Raw genomic sequence first — 25,148 nt, forward strand, 5'->3', positions numbered from 1 at the left:
TAGCACATGCATCAACATCATTTAGGCACAGTTGCCTTAGAAAAGACAAAAAAAATATTGAGTAAGCAGAATACAGGTTAGTTTGCTTATCAGTCAGAATGATTCAAGAGCATAAGCAAAGAAAATATAGAGGGAAGGGAAAACCTCCTTCACAGGCTACAGTACATGTACTAATTTGTACACCAGATTTTGATTTAATCACATGGGAAGGCAACTGTGATTCATTATTTGATAATGAGAGTAAGGAGTGTGATTTGTTATGTACACCAAATAGCAGAGGCACACCCTGAGATAAAGAAGGGTGTCAGTGCTGAAAATGAGACTCAGTCATACAAGTGTACAGAAGTAGGTTCATAGGTGTTTACTAGACTAACGGCCACTCAAGCCTTTTTAAGCCTAGTCATGCCTCTCAAATTTTTGACAAGTTCTGTTACCATTGGTAAGTCTAAACTCACTACTAAATGATTACATATATCCAAACAGAACGTTTAAATCTGATCCTAACTTAAAAGCAGAAATAAGGAAAAAATAGTTTTAACTGTGTTTCGGTGGGTTTGTGTCTCTGGAGGTAATGTGGTGCAACTGAATAGGGAGGACATACACAAATGCTCTTGCCTGATGTTCTACCCACACTTAAAGCAAATTATTAATGCAGTTGACCAAGATAGCCTAACAGTTTAAAACAATGGGGTACAAACTTCAGACAAAGCTTCTGGAGATTGTGTACCCATGAGGGTTGTAAATGTGATAGTTCTGTTAGCCATAGATATTGTGAAAGGGGAAACCCTAGAAACCACAGTAGGAACTTTAGTGCAGCTCTGCTCTATCAATGCAGTCAAAGCTATAATTCACTTTAAAACTATAAAAGAACTGATTTATATCTGCCTCCTGAAGCCGATTGTAAACATTAAGCAACAGCAACTCTGTGGAGGGCATGCTGAAACATCAGAGATAAAGCAACAACTATTACAGGAGGACAAAACTGAACCTGCTGTGAGTCTGTTCAGTAGTTCTATGCCAATGAAAAATATTGAATCATGGCAAATCAGTAGTTCTATGCCAATGAAAAATATTGAATCATGGCAAATAACTGCGGATTATGGAGGACTGAGCAATATTGCCCCACTGCTTGCAGTTGCCGTTACAGATATTAGCTGTATCATGAAAAAAATTATATTCAATTGCTAAACTGTATCCTTTGATCCTGGACTTGACAAGTGCCTTTTTCGGGTTTATATCACAAGATCAAAATGTGATAACATAGAATATAATAACATCGAACTGTTAACCGCGAAAACTTAAAACTCCGAAAGCTGAGAACAGTGATTTTTTTCCCTGGGAAAATAAAATCGCTGTTCCAGCACAAAACACGAAACAAACAAACACTACAAACTATGTGTAAGCCCCCCACACCCCACTTAAATATATCAACTCCAAGACTGCACCACAGTGGAGGAAATAGCAAAGCCACTGAAACGGCCCACTGAATTCTTTCCCTGGGAAAGAATTCAATGTTCTGCGGGTTCGCTGTTGTCAGTGTTCGAGGTTCGAAGATCAAAATGTGATAACATAGACTATAATAACATCGAACTGTTAACCGCGAAAAAGCCACTGAAGCAGCCCACTGAATTCTTTCCCTGGGAAAGAATTCAATGTTCTACGGGTTTGCTGTTGTCAGTCTTCAAGGTTTTGGGTTCGATATCATAACATTCGAGGTTTTGCAACTTCGAAGTTATGATATAGACCCCCTTTTTCAGCATTCTAATAGCTGAGGAGAGTAAACTGAATTTCCACACACCTGATATGGCAGACAATATACATTCCAAATGTTGCCTTAAAAGTATTTGCACAATCTCATACTGTGTCACTGGCAAGAGACTTAAACTGCATCTCAAAAAGTGACTGTGTTTCATCACATCAATGACATCATGATTACAAGTAAATGACCTGATGTGGACATTGATTTGTAGACTGTATGGAGAGCACAAAATAGGGCGGCTGCAGTGGTGCAGCGGTTAGCATTGCCACCTCACAGCAAGAGGTTCTCTGGTTCAATTCTTGGCTGGAGTGCCTTCTGTGTGGAGTTTGTATGTCTTCCCTGTGGTCGTGTGGGTTTCTTCCAGGTGCTCCAGTTTCCTCACAAAGACATGCTGTAGGTGGATTGGACACTCTAACCTGGCCCTAGTGTGAGTTTGTGTGTGCCTTCTGTGGAAGGTTTGACACTGAGCTGGCTACTCAACACCATAAAACTCCACTTCCAATCATGAGCAGACAGGTGATCTGCTGTGGTGACCCCTAACCAGAAGAAGATGGAGAGCACAAAATAATTTTTTCTTCATGATTACTTCTAAGACCATGTTGAACTAAAAATATGGACATTACCCTTACTTGCTATGAGGTTTTGTAAGAGAATCTCAGAAAAATTGTGTTCTAAATCCTTAAGACTACTGCTGCATTCAATAAAAGTGCATCAGACCTAGAAACTGCCATATCTCTATGAAATGCCTCCTGCAGGCCTTATTTTAATTGGAAAAATGACACCATTGAACAGAGTCAGATCCAGCACTGGTTGATCTAGGCAGCAGAGTAATGATCAGAACCATTTGATCTTCAGCATCCGTTATGTCATCAGTGTTGTATATTACCGTGATACAATCTTCTCTACAATACTACATTGTAAGAGATGTCAGCATTTAGCTCACAAATGTTAGTCTGGCATTTAGCACAGAAGACTAAAGCTTGGACTTGTTAATTACTTTTTTTTCTGTGGCAAGGGGACAGGGTTTGAATCCTTCCACCTTCATTTATCTCCAGTATGACATTGAGCAAGTCATTTAACCAGACAAATGCTTTGGAGCAATTGGAAATTTATGTTAGGCTTCTTAATGATCTCCAGGACAGCATGCATAGTAGCTATGAACCTGTTGTCATTGTTTGCCACACATTTCCTATGCATAGCTGATCTAGTTCAGGAAATGTTGTGGCAATATCACCAGCAAACAGTCTTTTAATGCAGCACAGGCAGTTTAATTTACAAGGGCAGCAGGCACTGCATTTGTAGATGAAGCATTTAAATGCAGTTGTTTGCAACCTCTAAGTTAGTAATAGCACTCTTTAATGTGGAATTATTCAGATGACTTACTTTTGCAGAGATGGTGTATATTAACTTAGCATATGTTATCAGGTGGTTGTAATTTGTATGTTCACTACTCTTCTGTTTAAATTGTGCTGTACATAGCTGAATCGTATGGTATGATACTAGTCATCTTTATAAAGTTTTATGTAGTTCATTCAAAGCTACTAATAGGCAACTTCTTTCTTCATAAAAATAATGGGTGTACACAGTCAACTAAGGGATTATAGCTGCTGGTGGGAGATGGGAGAGTTCTCTGTGTATGAAAGTTCCTTGTGCTCTTATCTTGTCATTTTTAAACAACATTATCTGAGTTTGCAGGATATGTGTGTGTGTGTGTGTGTGTGTGTGTGTGTGTGTGTGTGTGTGTGTGTGTGTGTGTGTGTGTGTGTGTGTGTGTGTGTGTGTGTGTGTGTGTGTGTGTGTGTGTGTGTGTGTGTGTGTGTGTGTGTGTGTGTGTCTGAGAATTAAGCTGGAATTGCTGTACTGATATTCCCATTTTGATGTGGTCTATTGTGCTTTAAACATAATTAAATTGGTTGGAAGCTGACTTTGGTGCTGGCTTTTTGTGCTTACATATGAGTTCATCTATGTCAGGTTACTTCCACACCTGCTGAGGGACCAAATCAATGAGCTTATTGTTAGAGTGAGTAACCCAGGAGGTAGACGTGCCAGTACTAAAATCCTCCAAGACTACTGGGGTTGCTGGGGGGGCAAACACCTCAATGTTTTAGGATCTCAAAGGATGTCTCCAAATGAGACATCTGGAAATGATCATGGGGAACCTTGACCTTCATCAAAGTCCGTATCCTCCTTGACTGACTCTTATGGAGAGCCCAAGTGCTTCCTCTTGCAGTTATTCTTCCTACGGATCTCCTCAGTGAGCTGCTCTGGGGAGGTATTGGAAGAAACTGTAATACCCTGCTGGGAAGCCTGGAGATCTCAGACTGGTTGTCTCAGTGGTGAAGAATGATGAGGCTCTATGCACAGAGACATCAAGGTATAAGGCTGAGGATCTGAAGGAGTTACATCTGCTTGTTCTGTCAAAGTAGAGAACACCCTCTCCACAACCTCAAAGACCAATTGTCCCAAAGAGAGACAGAAGACCCCAGTGCTGAGAAGGTAAACTTCTGGACCGATGTTCTCTACCACTCCGAAGGCAATCTCCCGAAGGAGGAAGCCAGAGTCGAGCTATCCAGTGCCGAAGCTCCAAGGGGCAGAGACAGCTCTAACAACCTTGGATTCAACTCCAACCCCTCAGACCCAACAGGAAAGCTTTATCTCCGAGAGTCATCCAGAGCCAAAGAAATCTGAACCGCCGCACTCACAGTAAGCTTCGGATCTTAAGATGATGTTATCGTTGGATCCGAGCCAGATGGACCTGGAAGGCTCAGATCCAGGGACTCTGAAGCAAAATAAGAGATCAGAGGAGGATGTTGAAGTGGGGGTACAGTTGATGGACGGGCCTCCTGACCCAAGGGTGTCGGAGCCGGCAAGACACTCATCTGAATCTGTGCAGAAATTAACTTCCACATCATTCTTTACATATTTTCCTCCGTCAGACTTCTGGAAGAATGAGTCAAGGTAAGAGAAAAAGAAGTTATGTCCTTACCATAACGTTCCATGTGGAGTGTTCATCTCGCCTTGGTTATTACACATGGGTTCGGAGCCGATCCTCGGCTCCGTGCCGGCCGACTGCAAGCTCTGCATCGAGAAGAAGCTCGAGGACATCTAATACCCACAATCCCCCTCTGCCTTTACCTCAGATCTAGTTTGCAAGCAAACCAGACATAAAGCACGCACACATGCCAACTATATACATAAAAGTACATATATACAAACATACCAAGGGTATGATAGTAACACTAATACTGCAACAGCAGAAGGAGAATACTCCAGACCAGGCACCAAATCGAGCGTTCTTCCTAAGGGTGGGAAGGGTGGAGATGAACACTCCACATGGAGCGTTATGGTAAGGACATAACTTCTTTATGTGAGAGTGTTCAATCTCGCCTTTGTTCTTACACATGGGTAGCGTCCTAGCTCCATGATCCTGAGGAACTCACGGGAGAACGTTCTTGAGCACAGTGGAACCAAAGGTTGCCCTATCCCTAGAAACCCTGTCCACTTTGTAATGAGAGATAAATGTATGTGGTTTAGCCCAAGTAGCAGCCGCACAAATAGTGTCTAGTGGTAGCGAGCTGCGTGAGCCAAAGATGTAGAAACTGATCTGGTGGAATGTCCTTTGGGTTTTGCTGATAATGTTTGGTCAGAGGCTTCATAAACATATGTGATACAGTCAGTTAGCCATTTAGAAAGAGTTTGTTTGTAACTGCAAGACCCTTTCTGCTGTCAGCAAAAGCTACAAATAGTTGATCAGATTTCCTGTGATCTTTTGTTCTATCCAAATAAAATCTGAGTTGTCTATGGACGTCCAGTTTGTGCAACATATACTCCAATTTATTAGAGTGGTTCTTAAAGAAGGTGGGTAATTCAATGGACTGATTAATATTACTAGAAGAACAAACTTTGGGGAGAAAGGATGGATTAGTGCGTAGGGATACTCTGTCAGAATGAAATATTAAATAAGGATGTTTGACAGAAAGGGCCTGAAGCTCAGACACTCGTCTAGCAGATGTAATGGCCACTAGAAATAAAGTTTTCCATGACAAAAATTTCAATGTGCAACTTGAAGCTGGTTCAAAGGGTGGCAACATCAATTTAGAGAGCAACAGGTTTAAATTCCACGGTGATGTCGGACTTCTGACTGGTGGTCTGATATGAAAAGAACCTTTTAAAAGGCTTTACAAAGTCTGTGAGCCATAATAGGCACCACATTCCTCTACATGATAGTTAGAAATGGCAGCTAACTGTACTCTTAAAGTAGCCGGGAAGCTCCTTCATGAAATAGTTCAGTTAAGAACTCTAAAACCTTGTTTAACGGAGCTCTAACAGGGTCCAAATGATGTGACTCCCCACTAAAGACAAAACGTTTCCACTTACTGGTGTAAGTCTTTGTAGTGGAAACTTTATGAGAAGCTACTAAAATATCTTGAACCGCCGATGTAAGGGGAACCGACCTGGCTAAAGGAGCAGCCAAGCTGCTAGATGGAGAGATTCTAGAGATGGGTGAGGAACTCCTGACGAGTGAGTCAGTAGATCTGGCTCTGGGTCCAGCATCCAAGGTCCCCGAATGCGGTGATGCAATAGAAAGGGGAACCAAATTTGACGAGGCCAGAACGGGGCAATGAGAATAATAGTCCTCTGAAGGTTGTTTGCTTTCTGTAGAAACTTTGCAATCAGGGGAAATGGAGGAAAAGCATATAGGAGACCCGGGGCCAATCGTGCACCAGCGCGTCCCTGGGGACTTCCCCTGGAGGGGGTAATAGGGCAAAATAGCTCCTGCATTTGGCGTTCATTGGAGACCCAAACAGATCGCAGGTAGGCTGGCCCCATTTGCGAAAAATCCTTCTCGCAACTGACTGTTTGAGGGACCACTCGTGAGGCAATAGTATTGCCCTGCTTAGCCTGTCGGCTATGACGTTGGATGACCCCGGGATGTGCGTTGCGATCAGAAAGCGACCGGTGGACTCTGCCCATTGCCAAATTCTCATGGCCTCTCTGCATAGTTGGTAAGACCTGGTTCCCCCTTGCTTGTTTATGTACCAGACTACGGACATGTTGTCTGTCTGAACTGCAATGGTCCCTGGAGGAAGAAGGGGAGCAAAGTGTTGCAACGCCAAAACACTGCCCTCAACTCCAGAACATTGATGTGCAGATTGTACTCCAGATTGGTCCATTCGCCTTGGACTGTCTGTCCCTGAAAGATGCCCCCCCACCCTATCAGGGAAGCGTCCGTGGTTATCATCGCTGACGGTGCGGGTAGCACAAATGGTCTTCCGCTGGATAGGTTGCAAGTCTGTAACCACCACATTAGGTGTGATTTGCATGTTTTCGTTATCAATATTTCGTGAGTCAGTGGAAGTTGTTGGAATGACCATTGTGCAAACAGAAGCCATTGTAGCACTCTCATGTGCAGTCTTCCCAATGGTATCGCAATGAGAGAAGCTGCCATGAGACCCAAGACTTTCAGAACAATTTTGCGGTGACTTTCTGGATGACAGCAGAAGGAAATGTTGATTTGAAGTGCTACTATTCTTTCTGTAGGAAGTTTTAGAACTAAATGATGCGTATCTAATTCCGCTCCTATGAATAAGATATGCTGTGATGGCTGTAGCAAAGATTTTTGAAATTTACTGAAATTCCAAGGTGTGTACAAAGTTGTAGGGTGTAATCCTGGCTTGTATCAGTTGACGCCTGGTGGTGGCAGACAGGAGCCAGTCGTCCAGATACGGAAACACTTGGAATCGCCTCAGATGAGACGCTACCACTGCCATGCATTTGGTGAAGACTCTGGGGCTGTAGTCAGACCAAAGGGCAGGGCTCGAAACTGATAGTGACTGGCTCCCAGCCGAAGCAAATGATCCCTGGACGCCCTGGCCATTTTGATGTGGTAGTATGCGTCCTTCAGATCTATTGAGCACATCCAGTCGTCCTTCCGTAAGAATGGAAGGATCGATTGAAGCGTGACCATTCGGAACTTTTCCTTCTTGACAAAGGTGTTGAGATGGCTTAGGTCCAGAATCGGCCTCCAGTCCCGTTTTCTTTGGAACTAAAAGAACCTTGAGTAAGTTCCGAATCCTATTTGGTCCGCTGGGACTGGTTGGATGACTCTTTTTTCTAGCAGCTTTGAAATTTCTGTAGCTGCTGGGTCTCGCAGATGGGGTGGTACATCTGGGAGTTTTCTCTTTGGAATGGGTGTGGATAGAAATGGGATTTTGTAACCTCTGGTAACAATGCTTTTTACCCAATTGTCTGAAGAAAGGTTTTGCCAGGCCTGAGGGTATAAAGCTAAGTGACCCCCGACTGCCTCCAGAGCAGGACAGTCGGGCCTCCTCTCAGGAGTGCTGAAAAGGTTTGCCAGGGAGGTTATCCCTGTCACCTTGGTTTTGCGGACCCCTCTGCCGCCAGGGCGGCGTCTTCCACCTCTGCCCCCTCTGCCTCTAGAGGGGCATCATCCTGTGTGTTTGGGAAAGATCCTTGGGGTTTGAAACCACATTTTCCCACCACGTTGCCCTTTGGGGTACGGTCTGGAAGGGTGGAAAACGGACTCCGACAGCAGACAGAGTCTTTCCCTCCTGTTCACACCGGGTAAGGGTCTCCTTTACTTTAGGGCCAAAAGTGTGGCTCCATCAAATGGGGCGTTAGTAAAGGAAGACTTGAAGGCTTCATAAGCGAACATAAGCGCATCCAGGATTGCCTACGAAGAGCAATCGCTGAAGCCGCTGCCCTACTCGATCCTTCGCTGCGTAGGATATCAGCCTCATGGACGAGTTTACAATGGAAGTAAGGGTGTTGAGATGCGCTGTAACTTTCTCTGAAACAGCAGCATCTGTAGTACCCTGGTGGGTATCTCCCAACTCTTTGACTAGATCCCTCTGTAAACGTGTAAAATGCGTCAAATAGTTCAGGCATAGAAAGCCGCTGAACTGAAAATGCGCTTCCCGTATCTGTCCATGGTCCTAGAATGTTTGTTAGGCAGATGGACAGATGAGGAAGACTCCGACATCTCCTTTTTCGTGGCCGCTGCCACCACCATGGCATCTACTGGAACTCCTTTGGTGAGGTAAGCCTTGTCCTGTGGTGCCGTAATGTACTTATTTGGCTTCCTAGGGACAGGTTCCACCATGTCAGGTGTCTCCCACGCCCTTCGAGCAATCAACTCCATTAACTCATCAAGGCGGAGTGACCCAGGAGGAGGAAGGGCGAGCACCAAATGCCTTCAGCAAAACTGACTCATCCTCAGAAGGGGGGAGGGCTTGCCAGTCACCTCTCTGTTTTAGGATCTCCAAGATGTCAGAAAAAGAGACATCTTCTGAAGGTGACTTAGGGGACCCTTCTGACTCATCTAAGTCAGTATCAGATGTCAAGGATTCTTGTGGAGAATCCAAGTGTCTCCTCTTACACAATCTTTTCCTAGGGACTTCTTCGTGGGAGCATCCGAAGAAGCCTCCGAGAAGAGGGGGCACCCTCCAGGGGTGGCTGAGACACTGGTGCCCGACGCTTGGGCGTGGCCGTGGGTGCAGAGGAGGATAACGGTCCTTTGTGGGGAGAAGCTGTTCCTGCTGATGTGGTTGTCTGGGTAGACAACACCTTCCTCATGAGGTCGAAGGCCCCGGGTCCCAGTCGAGGTATCTCGGTTCGAAGAAATGGGAAGAATCCCGAAACAGGAACGAAGGCACAGACCCGAGGACGGAATCGAGTCAATCCGCCGAGGCCCGAGAGGCGTCGGAACAAACATCGGTCCGACTCGGTCCCGGAACCAAGGATGGATCTTCGCCCGAGACTCCAGTACGGATCGGATGGAGTCGAGGTGAACGTGCCGACCGAGAAAAGGACGGTTCTGGCACCGAGGGCTCCACAATCATCAGTTCAGCTTCTTCCGGCTCCGAAGACTGGACAGGTCTCGGAGGAGGAACAGATGGAGATAGTGGCAGGCCTTCAAGTCTCGACATCAACTGAGAGGAGACCGAGATAAGCTTGGATAGGGCCGTATGCTCCATCAATTTCTGCACCACACGGTCCACATCGGTGTCGGAAAGGGCCCTGGAAGAACGAGTCGAAGGGATCGAAGACGGAGCCGACCTCAGCAGAGTCGGTGGAGGGAGCTCCGTCACCGGTTCCAAGACTCGAGGCTCGGAAACTGCCAACAGTTGAACACTCGGCCCAAGTCTGTGGAACCGGTGATCTAACTTTGCCCGAAGAGCTCGGAGCCGATGACTTGGGCTCCGACGTCTTCGATTCCCTCGAGGATTTGGATGCCTGGTCTGAAGCATCCAGAGCCTCCTGGAAAGAGGGTTTCAACAAACCTCTGTCCATCAGTTTCCTGCGCCTATCTGTCATGACCCTCCCACTAAAAGAGTGACAAATAGAACAGTCCTCTTGTAAGTGGAGAGGGCCAAGGCAGTAGACACAGGAACTGTGGTTGTCCGTGACCGACATCTTTTGGCCACACTGGCAACGTTTGAAACCAGATTTCATTTTCTCAGACATAATGAAGTAAGAGAAAAAACAGTCAAGTCCAGTAACAGTCAATCCAGGAAAAACAGTCAAATCCGGTAGATATGTAAGTCCGTTTGTCAATCCAAGTAGGGGTGGTAGGCCCCGAAAAACTCTATACCAGTTATATAGTTAAACTAAGTTAAACTAAGTTAACGGTACCGAGAATTTCTGTCTCTACTCACACACCATACACTAACTACAATAACTAGTGATCTTAAACAAGTTCTCTTGAAAATTTAACCAAAAAAGTTAAAATCTTATCTGAAAACCCTCGAGCTAGCCTCCAGCGATGCGAATGCAGCAGCGGCAAACTAGATCTGAGGTAAAGGCAGAGGGGGATTGTGGGTATTAGATGTCCTCGAGCTTCTTCTCGATGCAGAGCTTGCAGTCGGCCGGCACGGAGCCGAGGATCGGCTCCGAACCCATGTGTAAGAACAAAGGCGAGATTGAACACTCTCACATCGAGACTTGGACCAGTGTCATTCCAAATAGGGTGAAGGTAACCTAAAAGGTACAGGATCAATGGACGGTGAATATCTGGTCCTGGAAAGAACTACAGGACTCAAGGCAGTTGGATCCAATTGCTTTTTTTTGTCTGATCCAAGATAGTCAAATCCATCCCTTTTTTCTTCCTCGGATCTGAAGGTGAAGAACTTTGGGTTATTTTGGATCCACCTTAGGCCTTTTCCCAGACTGCTCCAAAACCAAGGTGGATGAGGTAGAAAGCCTCAGAAATGCAGGCTTAACTACTTTTGTTTTTCATTTGGGGGATTGAGCCCCAGATATCACTTCTCCAAACGAAAATGGTAACAATCCTTTTAATGTAAGCTTATTTTCCTCTCCACTAGAGCCCTAGGATTGAATTTATGGCAAATCAAACGATCCTCTTGTAGGTGTTGAGGCCATAGGCAATAAACATATAGTGTGTAGGCATCTGACAGTGGTAGCTTGTGCCTACACTTCACACACTTCTTAAACCCAGATGGGCCTTTTTCCGCCATTACACAAGCAGTAATAAAATGGAAAGATTAAGTAAGGCAGTTTTTTATTTTTATTTATTTATATAATTTTTTTACAGAGCAAAGACAGGAAAAATTTACCAACAATGGTAAGAGAAGACTACACGAAGGTATAAAAGATAGAAGTACAACTTCAGAGGGCTAGATAAAGGATAAAAGGGAAAGGTAAATTACCAACTATGGTAACTGAAGAACTGCAAACTCATATAAGGGAAAGGGTTAAGAAATGTAAGACATGATAATACAATATATGAAAATATTACGTTTTAGAAGATTTTTGAATGAAAGAACTGTCACTTATCTGTGAAAACTTGAGAGCTAGGCTGACCACGTCTTTTAGCAAAAAGTGGCAAAAATTATCTGAGGTCGCTGGTAGCTTAGGGTTGGTGCATTACGGGTAAGGGAGAAGTTTGAGAGCTTTTGGTTACCACGAGCTTTAGTAATGGCCAAGCTGGATCTGAGGATCAGAACTAAACCCATCAGTGGAGGATAAAATGAAAATTGACAACATCAGATCACCATTTTATATATGAAGATAAGGACTGAACAAAAGTAATATGCTTGACTTTTACATACTGTATCAAACAGAATTCCCAGGATAAGGTCCTTTCTATGTACTATTTTAGGTACTATTTTAAGAACAAGGGCATGACTGTTAGTACCTTGCCCTTCACATTATTCATTGTTGATAAGAATTTCAGCACCTGAAAGTTTAATAATTATGCTTTTATAAAATTGTTTTAACTTGGCCTGAGGAAGCCCACACGGTGGAAGTGCTTGCCTTCTGTAACAATAAAGGTGATCTTTTTTAAACCTGGAGCATAGTTTCTGGAAGTGGGAGAGAATCTATTGTTTTATCGTTTCTTTGACTGCTGTGTCTTACTAAATGAAAAGTGACTGTGACTTAATATTCGGAGCATATTGTTCTGCCGTCTCCAGTGTTTGTTTAATAATTAAGTGCAGCTCTCCACACTCAAAGTCACCACCTTGGTTCTTCCTATAACTAAGGTACACTTTGGGGGTTGAGCTAATTCAAATACCCACCCATTAGTATTCATTACAAATAAGCACTCATTGTAACACTGACTCAAAAAAGCGCTCATCTGCCTAATGAATTCCAATAAAAGGACTGAACTACATTGAACCATCACCAGGCTCCTTCTTAATGAAGTTTAACCTGCTGTTATAAATTCTAACCCGGATCTCTTCTCCCTTTTATCTGCCTGGGAAGTTACCATGGATTTACCACCTATGTGACTTTGCATCAGGAATCAACACAGAGTGACTCCAAGTCCAGAATAAACCAAGACGCTACTGGCTCTCACTGCACTGGAGAGTAACCGTAGGATTTTCCTTTACTTCTATCAGAGAGTTTCATGGCCAGAAGAATAAATTTACCATCCTTAGACAGAAGGATGAGAAGACAGACAAAGAGAGAAAGACTGTTGTTGGATATGGTTTATGGGGGTTGTTGTAAAGATTTGGTCTGTTGTAAAGGGGTCTGTAATATTCAAAAAGATAAATCTGTGGTAAGTTTGTGTTTCAATAAAAGATATTACATTTTTAACTCAACTGTTGACTGCCTACTATTTTCTATTTTATTATTTTGTAGTACACATTTTACAGTTTGATTTTTATTAGTGAACTAGGTGCATAATTCAAGGAGTGAACTTCACACCTTCCACACTGCACAGTTTCTTCTTGGTTTGCCTTGTAATATTCACCATGCTTTTGTGTGCTGAAACCTAAGTTAGTATAATTTACTTTCTTAACGTCTTGCAACTTTGAGAATAAATTAGGTACTATCCATTTCAACTACACAAGCTTCCTCACATTCCTGAATATTTTGGTAGGAGAATAAGCTGCTACAAGGATGACCAAAACATTCCCTGAAGTAATTAATCATTTTTGAAAAGGTGATGTCCTGAGGATGTGAACACATAGACCACAAGGGCACAAATGGCAATCTATGTGCCTCATAAAAAATTTTGCTGGTGAAGCTGGTTGTAATCCCTTATGTTTACCAGCTATAACCTACAGAGATGCAGGAGAAGGTCACTTAGACCCAGAGCTGACATGATGAACTTGATACAGACAAATGAGATCATGGTATTGAAGTGCCTTTCTGAACTACATTAAAGTACCTTTGCTAAATTATTAGTAATCATGAGCATGTAATACTAGTAAGAGGTCCAAAGAGTTATCTGACCACAGTCATCTTTAACTTTTCAAATATAATGCATATCCTGATCAAGACATCCCTACCCCCCAACTTGAATGACCTGGAGAAAGTACAGTTGTGTAGAATCTTATCATAATAATAGATAACCATCTCTTCACTATTGCAGTATTCTTCATCTTAGGGATCTTCTGTCAAGGATATCCCAATGTCTGGTCAGTATATCAAAGCAGGTGGCCATGCTGGTACATGAACGTGGGTCATCTGGGCCATAGCCTAAACTTTATCCTTCTACATTAGTGGGGATGGCTGATCCAAGAATACACAAGGTCAATAAACCTAGCTCTTATGATTTATCATTACAGTAAACCTCCCAAAATAACATACTATAGGAATATGATTTTCCCTGCTCATTGTGATATATTTCTTAGATTGTACAACTTCATAGGTTCATACATTGTTACTAGGCTAATGACCACTAGGGCTCTTACAGGCCACCCGCACACCACAACTCATTTCAGTCCTAAGTGTTATACAAGGGTGGACATGTTAGTAGGCAGGTAGCTAAGGATTTGTAGGGGGCTGTTTGGATAATACGTTTGTTATTGACAGCCTCTGTCCACAGTAGATACGGGGGAAAGACCATGGGTAAATTTGCTATTTCCCATCCAATTGTCAAGGTTTTATTTGAATAGGGTCAGGTATGAACTCTGTTTTACATGGATGAAAATCCTATTCAATAGTGCTTTTCATCCATGGGACACGCCTGTCTCTCCAGCATATTCAGTTTATGTCACAAGTGAAGTTCAGACCCCTGTATCTAGTGCTTCTAGTGCTGTTTGTTTTGTGCATGTGCAATAGATCAATCAGAGCTGGGTTTGAGCAAGCCCTGTAAGTTAGGCAAAAATACCCTGTCAACAGCCTGTAGGAGACTGAATATAGAGACAGAGCCTTTAGGCGATCAATGTAGAACAGGATGTTCATGCCCTGAATTCTCCTGGTGAGAAATATTTGTGGACATTCCAACTGTTGCAAGTGTCTGATTAGATACTCATCAAAGGAGATATTGTATTCAATGATAGGTCCGATAAGGGCTGAGTAGTGTGGTACTATAACATCCTTGAACCTGGAAGCCATAACCTTACTTATAAGTTGGGTGACATAGAGGGATTTTCTTATTATCTTAGCTATATGTTGGTCAAAAGCCAGATTGCTCTGTACATATTTTCCCATGTCCCTTACTACTGGATCAACATTTAGGGATATTTTAATGATGGAATAATTAACTTGCATAGGCAGTTTCCCAAAGGGCAATGAGTTTTATTTATTTATTGACATTTGATTACCGGGACAGTATGACTGGTTAGGAACCTATTTTCAGTAGATGACTGGAGTAAAGTTCCAAATTATTACAATGATTGTTTTACAGTCTTTAAAAATAATACAAAAAACAAATAATCCATGGCTTTGACACCAGTCATTTGTCTGTGTTTTTTTAAGTCCCTTCTTTACAATCTTTATGCTGTATAAGCCTGTAGTTACATGAACTACGATCTCTAAAACTATATGCCTTCTGCATTCTATGTAACACTATTTCTTTCAAGATTTGTACTATATATGTATATTTACCTGCTTATTCATGGCACAAGTCATAGAGGTCCTTTGAATCATTTCACTTACCTGGCTAACTAATAAAAATAAATACATGAACAGAATTATGTACCTGTCAGGATAGCTTGTATGTGAGGGGTTTAGCAATAATTTTTAAAGGAGGTTATTGCTACAGCAGAAAAATGGGCAGCATCCATGGTGCTTTGTAAGTCCGTAATACGATAAATGCTGCCAAAATAATTGTCTTGAATTAATGTCATCACTGCTGTTTTGGTGCAAATCTAGTGCAGTAAGATGAATAAATAATCATATGCCCTAAAATGTATTATGAAACAAAATGAAAGAAGTATGAAAGCCACAAAACATACAATGATAGTACAGTAAAGAGTCAATTATCCAAACTAATTGGGACCTAGGGTAGTTTGGATAATCAAACTCTTCAGATAATAAAACATATAATTGAACCGGATGAAAAACTTCTAAAATCTTTTTTCTGCATGCAGGCAATACACTTTTCAACCGTCCAGCGATTCCAGTGCACAATAAAGAATATTTTTCACACGAGTGGGCTACAGGCTAAAAAAACATGCACAAGTCAATATGTATGTCTACATATTACATTTATTTTTCCTACCCGAAAACTTTGGAAGGTTGCATTCGGATAACTGACATTTCAGATAAACGACGTTCAGATAATCAACTCTCTACTGTACCAGTGAATATGAATATGAAACAAAATCAATGCAGATACAACCATGAAAAGTAACTTATTTTGCTTTTCTCAAATTCTTTTTTAATGAGTGATCAGAGCAACATATAAATAAAATGAACAGGACACAAACTGCAAACTACACTTTCAATTTCATCCTACCTTCCCTTGAAGTTGAGCGAGATTTAGAGCCCTTTGCACTTGTTCCTTTTGGTGAGGATGCAGCAGAGTCTTTGCCCTTTTTATCTTTGGAGCTATCTGCAGATTTTTTTGATCCTGGAAAAATATGATGAGCATCAAGATGGTCAAAATCCATTTTATTTTGTGCATACCAACAAATGTAGCTTACTGAATACATAAGTCTCCATTTTCTTTAAACTGGTTAACTTTTAGTTCTTTTGCATGCAGCTTACGTTTTGGCTAAATGATTATTCTCTGACTACTCACTTCATATAAGACACAAATTCATCTCTGAATATACATTTCATGGAAGGTAGATTTGCATTGTTTTAGTGTTTGCTGCAGATATTCTGAAATATGCAAAAATACCCCAGCCATATTCATAGTCATTGGTGTGCAGTGGAGTGGAACTTCTGTATACATTGTCAAGTTACCATTACCTCAGTGTCATACACAAAACACTGATGCCTGTTTTCCAAGGAAACTCACTACAGTGTGGGTTCTAGCCAATTACTTTGTTTTGGGAGATTTTGTGCATCCAGAGGTTGGTATGCATATATTTGGTAGGTGTGGAGTTCCCCAATCCAGGAAGCTCAGGGGGCTTGGTCCCATGAAAACAAATGCTTACAGTTTGATTTTTCCCTATTTTTTGTTTTGGGCATTAGTTTTTAGCACTGCACATTGTCAGCTTTTAGGCATTCAGATTTTAGTAGTGGAAGCATGAAGCAGGCTAGTGCACAGTATACCAGCATACCAAACCTCTTAGCAATTCATAATGATTTTTATACAGCAGAGCAAGACCAAATTCATGGTCTTGACCCATTATGTAAGCACTGTATGCAAACCACCTCTCTCTCAGCTGTACATAGTACAACAATCCAGCAGCATTGGAGTACCACCTGGTCCCAACAGGATAACCTAAGAGGCGGCAGCAGCAGACTACTGTCCTTGGTTTGAATGAAGAAGTGCTTTATTTTATATCCTTAATAACAAAAGTTATTTTGTTTAATATGTAGGTAAAGTCTGTTCTAAGGAAAGGATTTTTTTTGAGAAATATCAATCCCAAAGCATGTTCTGTTTATGATGCAGGTCTCCTCTATGGGTATTAGTAGTGTTAATGGTTTTGTAAACATGTAGAAGATCAAACAGCACAGAGTTATTTGAGGCCTTGTAGGCTAAGCAGCAGCCATACTTCAGGAACCTGAAGAGATGAAAGAAGACACAGAGCATTTAAGTATTTTATATAGATCATAGCTCCGAGCCATGGCTTTTTCTACAGATACATGTCGAAGGAGACATTATCACAAAACATCCATAACATTTCCTGATACCTCCACTCTCTCTTGTGCATTAATTAATGCCCAAAACATCTCTAATACACTTTTTAAACAAGAAACGTCTTTATTGAATTATCATTTATGACATAGGCGATCATACATTTATATAAATGAAAACAAACCATAGTGTCTTATTTTCAGTTGCAAGCATTATACGGTTTGCTATTCTTCTTCTTCTTTCGGCTTTTTCCCAGTTAGGGGTCACCACAGCAGATCACCTGTCTGCTCATGATTGACAGTGGAGTTTTATGGTGTCGAGGTGCCAGCCCGGCGCCTAACCTTCCACAGAAGACACACACATGCACACACTCACACCTAGGGCCAATTTGGAATGTCCAATCCACCTACAGCATGTCTTTTGGATGTGGGAGGAAACCGGCGCACCCAGAGGAAACCCACGCAACCACAGGGAGGACATGCAGACTCCACACAGAAGGCACCCCAGCTGAGAATCGAACCAGAGAACCTTTTGCTTACCGCTGCACCACCGTGGCCACTCACATTATACGGTTTACTATTAAAATGACAAATTTTTTAACAAATTTGTAATTAAATGTTGACCTGTATTGTTGAATCTGCAGATTTTCAACTATTCAGAAAGTTGAAAATTTGCAGTAATTGCCAAAAAAGTTGAATTCAACATTTTACGGCAATTATCGACAATGCCACCCTTGCTGTAAATCCCTAATTCCAAGTCCCCCCACACCCCTTCTAACTATATATTCCAACTCCGAGATCGCACTACAGTGAGGAAAGGGATGTATTTCCCTAACCACACTGTACTGCGATCTCTGTACATCCCTTCAAATTTATATTAGTGAGTGCACAGGACATTCACTAATATAAACGTTCAAACATTCAGAATGTACACATATGAACTATTCAAACATCTGTAGTTCAAAGTGTTCATATGCGTACATTCTGACATCAAGATTTTAATGTTAAACCACATTATACATCACATATAAACTTCTATACAGTCATTGCCAGTCAAACATTACATAGCTCATTCCTGCCTTTTCTTAAACCATATTCCTCCCCTAAAACATTTCTCTGCATGTACTATTCCCACAATTCACATTTTTTTCTATGCAATTTGCTGCTACCCTGTTTTAAATATTCCACTTCCAGTTCTTTTATCTCTGTTATTATATTCACTGTTTCTAGTACAGTTGATTTAGACTTTGATTTACATGTTGTAATAATTGCTTTTCTGTCAGCCAGCAGAATTAAACTCCACAAGGCTTTACTATGTATAGGCAATTCCAATTCTGTATCACAGCTCAAAAAATTTCCTTAGTTACACCAATTTGCTCACCCAGTATTTCTGACAAAGTAGTCTGCAGGGAAATTTTAAAGTTTGCCAACTCATTACACTCCCAAAAAATATGTTCTCAATTACCTCTTTCTTCCCCATCACACATCCAACATTTGAAATCTTCCTCAGGAAAAAGTCTTTGGAGTCTGGTTGGGGTATAAAAATATCTATGCAAACACTTCTAAGCAAAGATCCTAAATTTTCTAGACTTTGTTGCATATTTGGGAGGCATACAGACATATATCCATCCATTGTTTCCCTGGGAATTGCTTATCTGATCTCTCTTTCCAAGCCTTTCTAATCTCCTATGATTAATTCCTATAGTTATTGTGCAATATTTTGTATGTCATACTAATTATCCCTTTTTTACAAGTGGCTTCTGTTCTAGGTTTTACTAAGAACTCTACTAATGCTGGTCTTTCACATAGAGTTCCCCTTTTGCATTCTCTTTACCTATACTCTGATATCAATCCTTGACAGGGAAGGCAATCTCAAGCTTGCAGTGCAAATTAATTATAGACCTCTTCCCATTCTGTTACCTTTCCCTCTCTAATTATTTGCTCCCAATACCTTGGTTCCTTTGCTAGTTTTCTCCAGTAAATTCCAGTGCCCTCTTGCATACTCTCTGTACCCCTAATTGCAGTCATTCCTATCTGCAGAATCTCCTTTCTCCATTTCTGTGTTGGCTTAGTGCCCAGAATGCATTCTGCTACTTTAAGAATATAATATGCTGTATGATTATTGATATTCTACTTGAGGATCTGCATCCAGAATCCCAGTTCCCCCTTATTTCGTGAGCCCCCCCCCCTGTTTCATCATCATACCTTTCCACTTTGAATTATAGCTTTCTGTTTGTGCTATGCATAGGAGCCTTAACTCTGTAGCTCTGAAATATCCCCTCAGATCAGGTAATCCCAAGCCACCTTGTTCTTCCTTAAAGGATCAACTTATCACACTTCACTCGTACCCTCTTCCCTTCCCAGATAATATTTTTAACCTTTATTAATTGCTATCCACACTTCTCCTCTAGTTGATAAAATATGTCTTACCTGTGTATAAAACTAAAGGGACTAAAACATTTTACTGCTATCCATATCCATAAAACAGTTTCCAGTTTCTCAGTTTTTTATTATGTTTTTTAGTCTCTTCCCACATATACCTGCCATAACAGAATCCCTTTTAATCCACATTCCTAAGTACTCCATTTATCATGTCCCCATAAATATGGATATTGCTGAACTAACTAATTTGTGGGTACACAGTTTGCAGTTATTGCTTTTATTTCATCTTCATTAATTTTGTGTCCTGTAATGACTTAAAATTGTCTCAGAATGTTCAACACTGAAATATACTTTACTGGTTTTATCAGGTACAAAATAATATCATCTGGAAATAAAGCCAACTTTTCGTAATTGTCATCTCAATTATATCCTTGGATTTCTGAGTCCCTTATTTTCTTTGCCAGTGGTGCAAAATATAATGCAAATAACAAAGAGGAAAGAGGACACCCCTACCTGGTTCCTCTGAAAAACAGAACTTAGCAGAGAGGAATCCCTCATTTTAATTGTTGCCTCCAATCCCTCATATATCCTTCTAATTAACGTTATTATTTTGTCAGGGACACAAACATTTCAATTGCCCTACTTATAACATCCCAGCTTACTCTGCTGAATGCTTTCTCTGCATCAAGACCCACCAACAACAATTGCATTTTTTTCACATTTTGTTTCCCTCTGGATCATCACTATTCAGTTAATGTTGTCAAATTTTACCTCCACTCCACAAAACCGCATTGATCCATATCTATCAATTTTGGTGTCAACTTTGCCATTCTTTTAGCCATTATAGACATAAACACTTTATAATCATGGTTTATAATATAAATGGACCTATACAAAGCTAGATCTGATGGGTCTTTATCGTCTTTAGGTATTACCACCACCACAGCTTTCTTCCAACATCTTGGCGCTTCTCCTCCTTTTAAAACAATGATAAACACAGCCTTCAAGATTTTTACCACTTTCTTCCCTCCTAGCTTCCAGACTTCCATAGGAATTCCAGGAGACTTTCCTGTAGATTGGTTATGCATCACTATTTCTATTTGGTTATGCATCACTATTTTTATCGCATCTCCTCTTATCCTAATTGTTAGTAATTGAGACTCATCTACCCTTAGCCTTGGCATATTTAATTCTTCCTTAAACATTTCCATTTATCGTTTTTCTTGATTTTTACATTTCTCGGCTTTATACAGATTTTCATAAAATGTCTGAAATATTTCTGACACCTCAACAGGATCTCTGGTTATTTTCCTTGTTATGGGCTCCCAAGGCTTAACAACAACCCTTTCTACTTTCTGTTGCCTGAGCTGTTGTGCTAAAAACTTTTGTGCTCTGGAGTTAGAGTCCCAGAGCCTGCCCCTCCTATGGAACAGGCTTCCCATCCATGCAAAGCTGAGTTCTTCTATAACCCAGTTTAAGCAAAACCTAGACAAGAGGATAGGGAATAGGAAATTTACACCAGGCCTGGCACCCATGTCCCTTATGGATAGAGGCAGTTTATAAATGCCTGGCCCTCAATGTCCTACTTGGATGCAGGACATCATTATTCTTTCAGAAAAACTTGGATAGGGTTAGAAAGGCCACCTGAGTCATTAGCCTAGTAACAGTCTATGAATAAATGAATATATGAATAAAAAAAACAGTTGCTTAACGGCTATCTTTCTAAACTCATGCTTACAACAGAAATAGTCTCTTATTTTCTCTTTAGTACTCTGCAGTTGTGCCTCTACTTGTTCTGTGAGACATCCCCATTCTGTCATACTTTAACCTTTGTCAGTCCCTCTAAATAATTTTTATTAATTCTAAAACACATCTATTTTTCCTTTATCTCTACCCTAGTTTTAAACTCCACCTTTATTTTATTCCATTCTCTAGTTATATTTTTTCTGAAGCAATTTCTACCTTTCCTTATAACTCCTCCTTATCTTTATCTCCTTATCCTAAATAATTTCCACTACCCATCCCTTAAATTCCTCTCTGTTTAACAGATAGGTGGGGAAGTGCCATTGTCTCATTTTTATTACCTTACCCTTCATTTTTATTTCAGTTGTTATTGGCATGCAATCTGAAATAGTTATTGGATATGTATCAGAACTTTCAATTAAATGCAAATGTTCCTGTGAAATATAACTTCTGCCTAGCCTAGCCCAGTTTTTGTTCCTTGGAGAATACTATGTAAATTCTCTCCTAGCTCCTATTCTAAATTCATATCTTCCATATTAAATATTTTCATAAATTTCTTCAAAAATCTATCCACTTTTGTTATATTTTCCCTTCTAGCCCCACCTCGATACATCCTCACTGATGCAAATCAAATTCCAGTCCCCAAATATAAGTAATATTCTCTGCTGAAAGCTGATTACCTCTCTCAGCATTTTCTTTATCTCCATTGCAGCAGTTTTAGGTGGAATATAAATACATGCTAGCATAACATTCTTCCTTTGCCAATAGCGACTTACTACTACAAATCAACCATTAATATAAGTTTTCCTTTTCTATCAGTATTGGATCTCCTCTAGCAATCAAAATAAGTATTCTCCTTTTCCTTTATCCCAGATATTCTACTGAATAACCATCTTGAAATACTTTCTTTATAAAATTCACATGCTCACTTCTTTCCATAGGTTTGTTTCCTGTAGCATAGTGATTTGCACTCTGCAATTGTCATATTCACTTCTCTTTCTTTTTTGTATATACCTGTAAGACCATTCACATTCAAAGATAATATGGAAAGTGTTGCCATTATGATAAAAATTTATTATTCTCACCTGTTATGTATAACAGCTTTTTAGTGTCTAGTGTTGGCTATTGTGTTACGTGCATACACTAATGTTTGTAGGTTGATCTTTTATACAGTTGTTTCTTGTCATAGCCATTTGAATGTGTGTCACATTTTACAAGTTTTTTTGTTTTAATGAAAACCATCAAACAAAAAATAAACACACACCCAGAACACTCCCATAACGTAATAACCTAATACAAATGTAATAAAACCATGTATGCCTTCAAATAATGAAGTTTAACCCTCCTTATAGGAACAATTAATGCAGATTGAGAGCTATACCTACAGACTTGAATTGACCTATAATGAGGGTTATCCATGCTAAGATGCATGGTACAGCCTGTGATTCTGCTTACACTAAGTGCTGTCTGCTTTTGTCTTATCTTTATTCCTCTCCCAGATGAAGAAAACAACTTCAGCGCTTTCAGAAAACATTATCTTTTACCCATTGAAAGAAAAAGTATTCTGATTTTATTGCCCTTATCTGCTTGTCTCCATAGAACATGAGAACCAGGTACATAGTTGCCTTCAGCTATAAGCTTCCCATTGCAATGTGAACATTTATTTGCTAAAGGAAAATCTTTCATTACATTCAATGCTCTTTTATTTACTTGCTTACACTTAAAAAACTTTAAAAAAGCATTAGAATTTTGGTTATATCATGCTCTTTTGTCCAGGCTTTCTTGTCTTTTTACATTGTACTGCCTATATTTCTTTAAAACTGAGCAAGAAGAAAATCTGTAGAAGGAAAAAATGCACCTGTTTACTTTAGTATCTCTATTATGTACAAAATAACTGAAAAAGCTTTATAATATAATGTGCAGTATATGTCATGTTTTATAAAAAATACTGTTAAGAACAAAATGTTTTACTTACAGTTACCTCTTTCCTTCCTCTTTCCCTCTTCCTAATGTTCCTCAAAACATTAATGACATGAAGTATGGCATATGCTTTGGAGTTCCTTACAAGTTCAACAAAGTCAAAAAAGTCCAATATTTCTAGTTTTTTTTTTGTTTTGCCATACTTCACAAATGTGAGTGATGCTTTGTAATCCCACATTTATTCATTAATTTCCAAGCTGTTCTTTTTCTTCCTGCGGATCTCCATCTCCCAATTCCAATCTCAGGTTCATTTCCAATCAACTTATGATTCTACTCAACTCCTGTACTTTTTTCAGTCTCTAGCATTTTCGGTTAGAACACTGCAATAGGTTTCACTGACATAGTCTTCCTATGAGCTTTGTTATCAGACAAATAAGAAGGAGTATCCCCTTCTTTTTGATAGCTCACTTTTTGATGGACAAACTTTTGTATTTCCTCCTTAGTATGTTCTGCATCAAAAAATGACTTTGACCCTCCAGGAAAAAAATATTCCGAAGATAGATGGATACAGAAGCTTGAATCTCACAACTGCTTCTAAACACTCCCTGAGTGTTTGAATAAATTTATTCCTCTTCTACCTGGTTTACAGTGAGTAATCATTTTCCACAAAAACTCTACTGTCTGCAACTTTTAGTACTTTACCCTTCTGACACAGTTTTGTCAGAATCAACTCTTTCTGCTTGTAGGATTGCGACTTTAATATTAGAGGTCTTGTCTGCTTTCTCATGACCAGGTTTGGAGCATACACACAATGTGCCCTCTCAATTAAAAGCTCCTTCTGTGGAATACCAGTCCAGTTGCTTCTTTGTGCTTTCATTAATTTAATACTGTCTGTTCCTTTCAGTTTCTCTGGTACAGCATAAAAACAAAACTTATGTACTCACCATAATGTTGCATCTGTGTTGTTTGTTTTGATCCTTGCTCAAGCATTGGGTTTCAGATCCAACCTCAGATCTGACTTCAGCCACATCTCAGACTTTGGATCCATAGCTAAAGCTCCTCCCCTTACCCATAATCCCCTTCCAAGCCCCAGATCACCTCAGATTGATTTGGCCCCTTGATGTCAACATGTAGAAAGGAAACAATTATATAAATGTCTAGAAGCATGACAAAAAAGTATTTGGAGTTGAAAAAGGAAGGAGGCCAAAACGGTATACCTCCTGATCATACCAGAAGACCATATGAATGTCTTCTTCCAATGTTAAAGGGAAGTAGGAAGGATTGGTTGGGGAAGGATGAAAACAGACAACACAGATCCATCATTATGGTAAGCATATAACTTTTGTATCTGATGTTGTCTTTTTCATCCATTCCTCAACCATTGTGTCTGAGTCTTGTGAAAGTATATTGCAGAGAAATGCAGAAGTGAAAGCATCCCTATTCCTAGAAAGGATATGCAATTTGTAATGAGTATTGAAGGTATGAACAATGTACAAAGTAAAAGCAGCACAAATGTCATCTATATATAGGTCAGTACCTTATAGAACCTGGTGGTATTGATAAAGTCAAACCTTTCTGTTTATAAAATTAAGAAATACATTCAGTGAGCCACCATGCTAAAGTAACTTTAGATACAGATTGTCCCAGTTCAGCTTTTGAGAATGAAATAAACAGCTAGTCTGATTTCCTGAAAACTTTTGTTCTATGGAGATAAAATCTCAGCTATCTGTGCACATCCAGCAAATGAAGCATACATTCTCCGTTATTGGAGAATTTTAGGAAGAAAACTGATAAATCAATAGATCAATTAATGACAAATTCAGAAGCTACTTTCAAAAGAAAGTAGGTTGGTGCAAAGAGAAACCCTGCCATTATG

At 40.3% G+C, this 25,148-nt stretch overlaps 1 protein-coding gene across 1 annotated transcript in view; it reads right to left on the reverse strand.

The window, feature by feature from the left end:
* The window catches only part of SPEF2 (sperm flagellar 2), a 2,540,087-nt gene that overhangs the window by 1,477,232 nt on the left and 1,037,707 nt on the right, over positions 1 to 25,148 (reverse strand). The window contains exon 13 of the mRNA XM_044069998.1: positions 15,936 to 16,049. Within this exon, the coding sequence (XP_043925933.1) occupies positions 15,936 to 16,049 (114 nt within the window). The remainder of the gene's footprint in view (positions 1 to 15,935; positions 16,050 to 25,148) is intronic.

Source organism: Protopterus annectens, chromosome 1.part0 (assembly GCF_019279795.1).
Source record: "Protopterus annectens isolate FY-2018-M chromosome 1.part0, PAN1.0, whole genome shotgun sequence".
Taxonomy (NCBI): Eukaryota; Metazoa; Chordata; order Ceratodontiformes; family Protopteridae; genus Protopterus; species Protopterus annectens.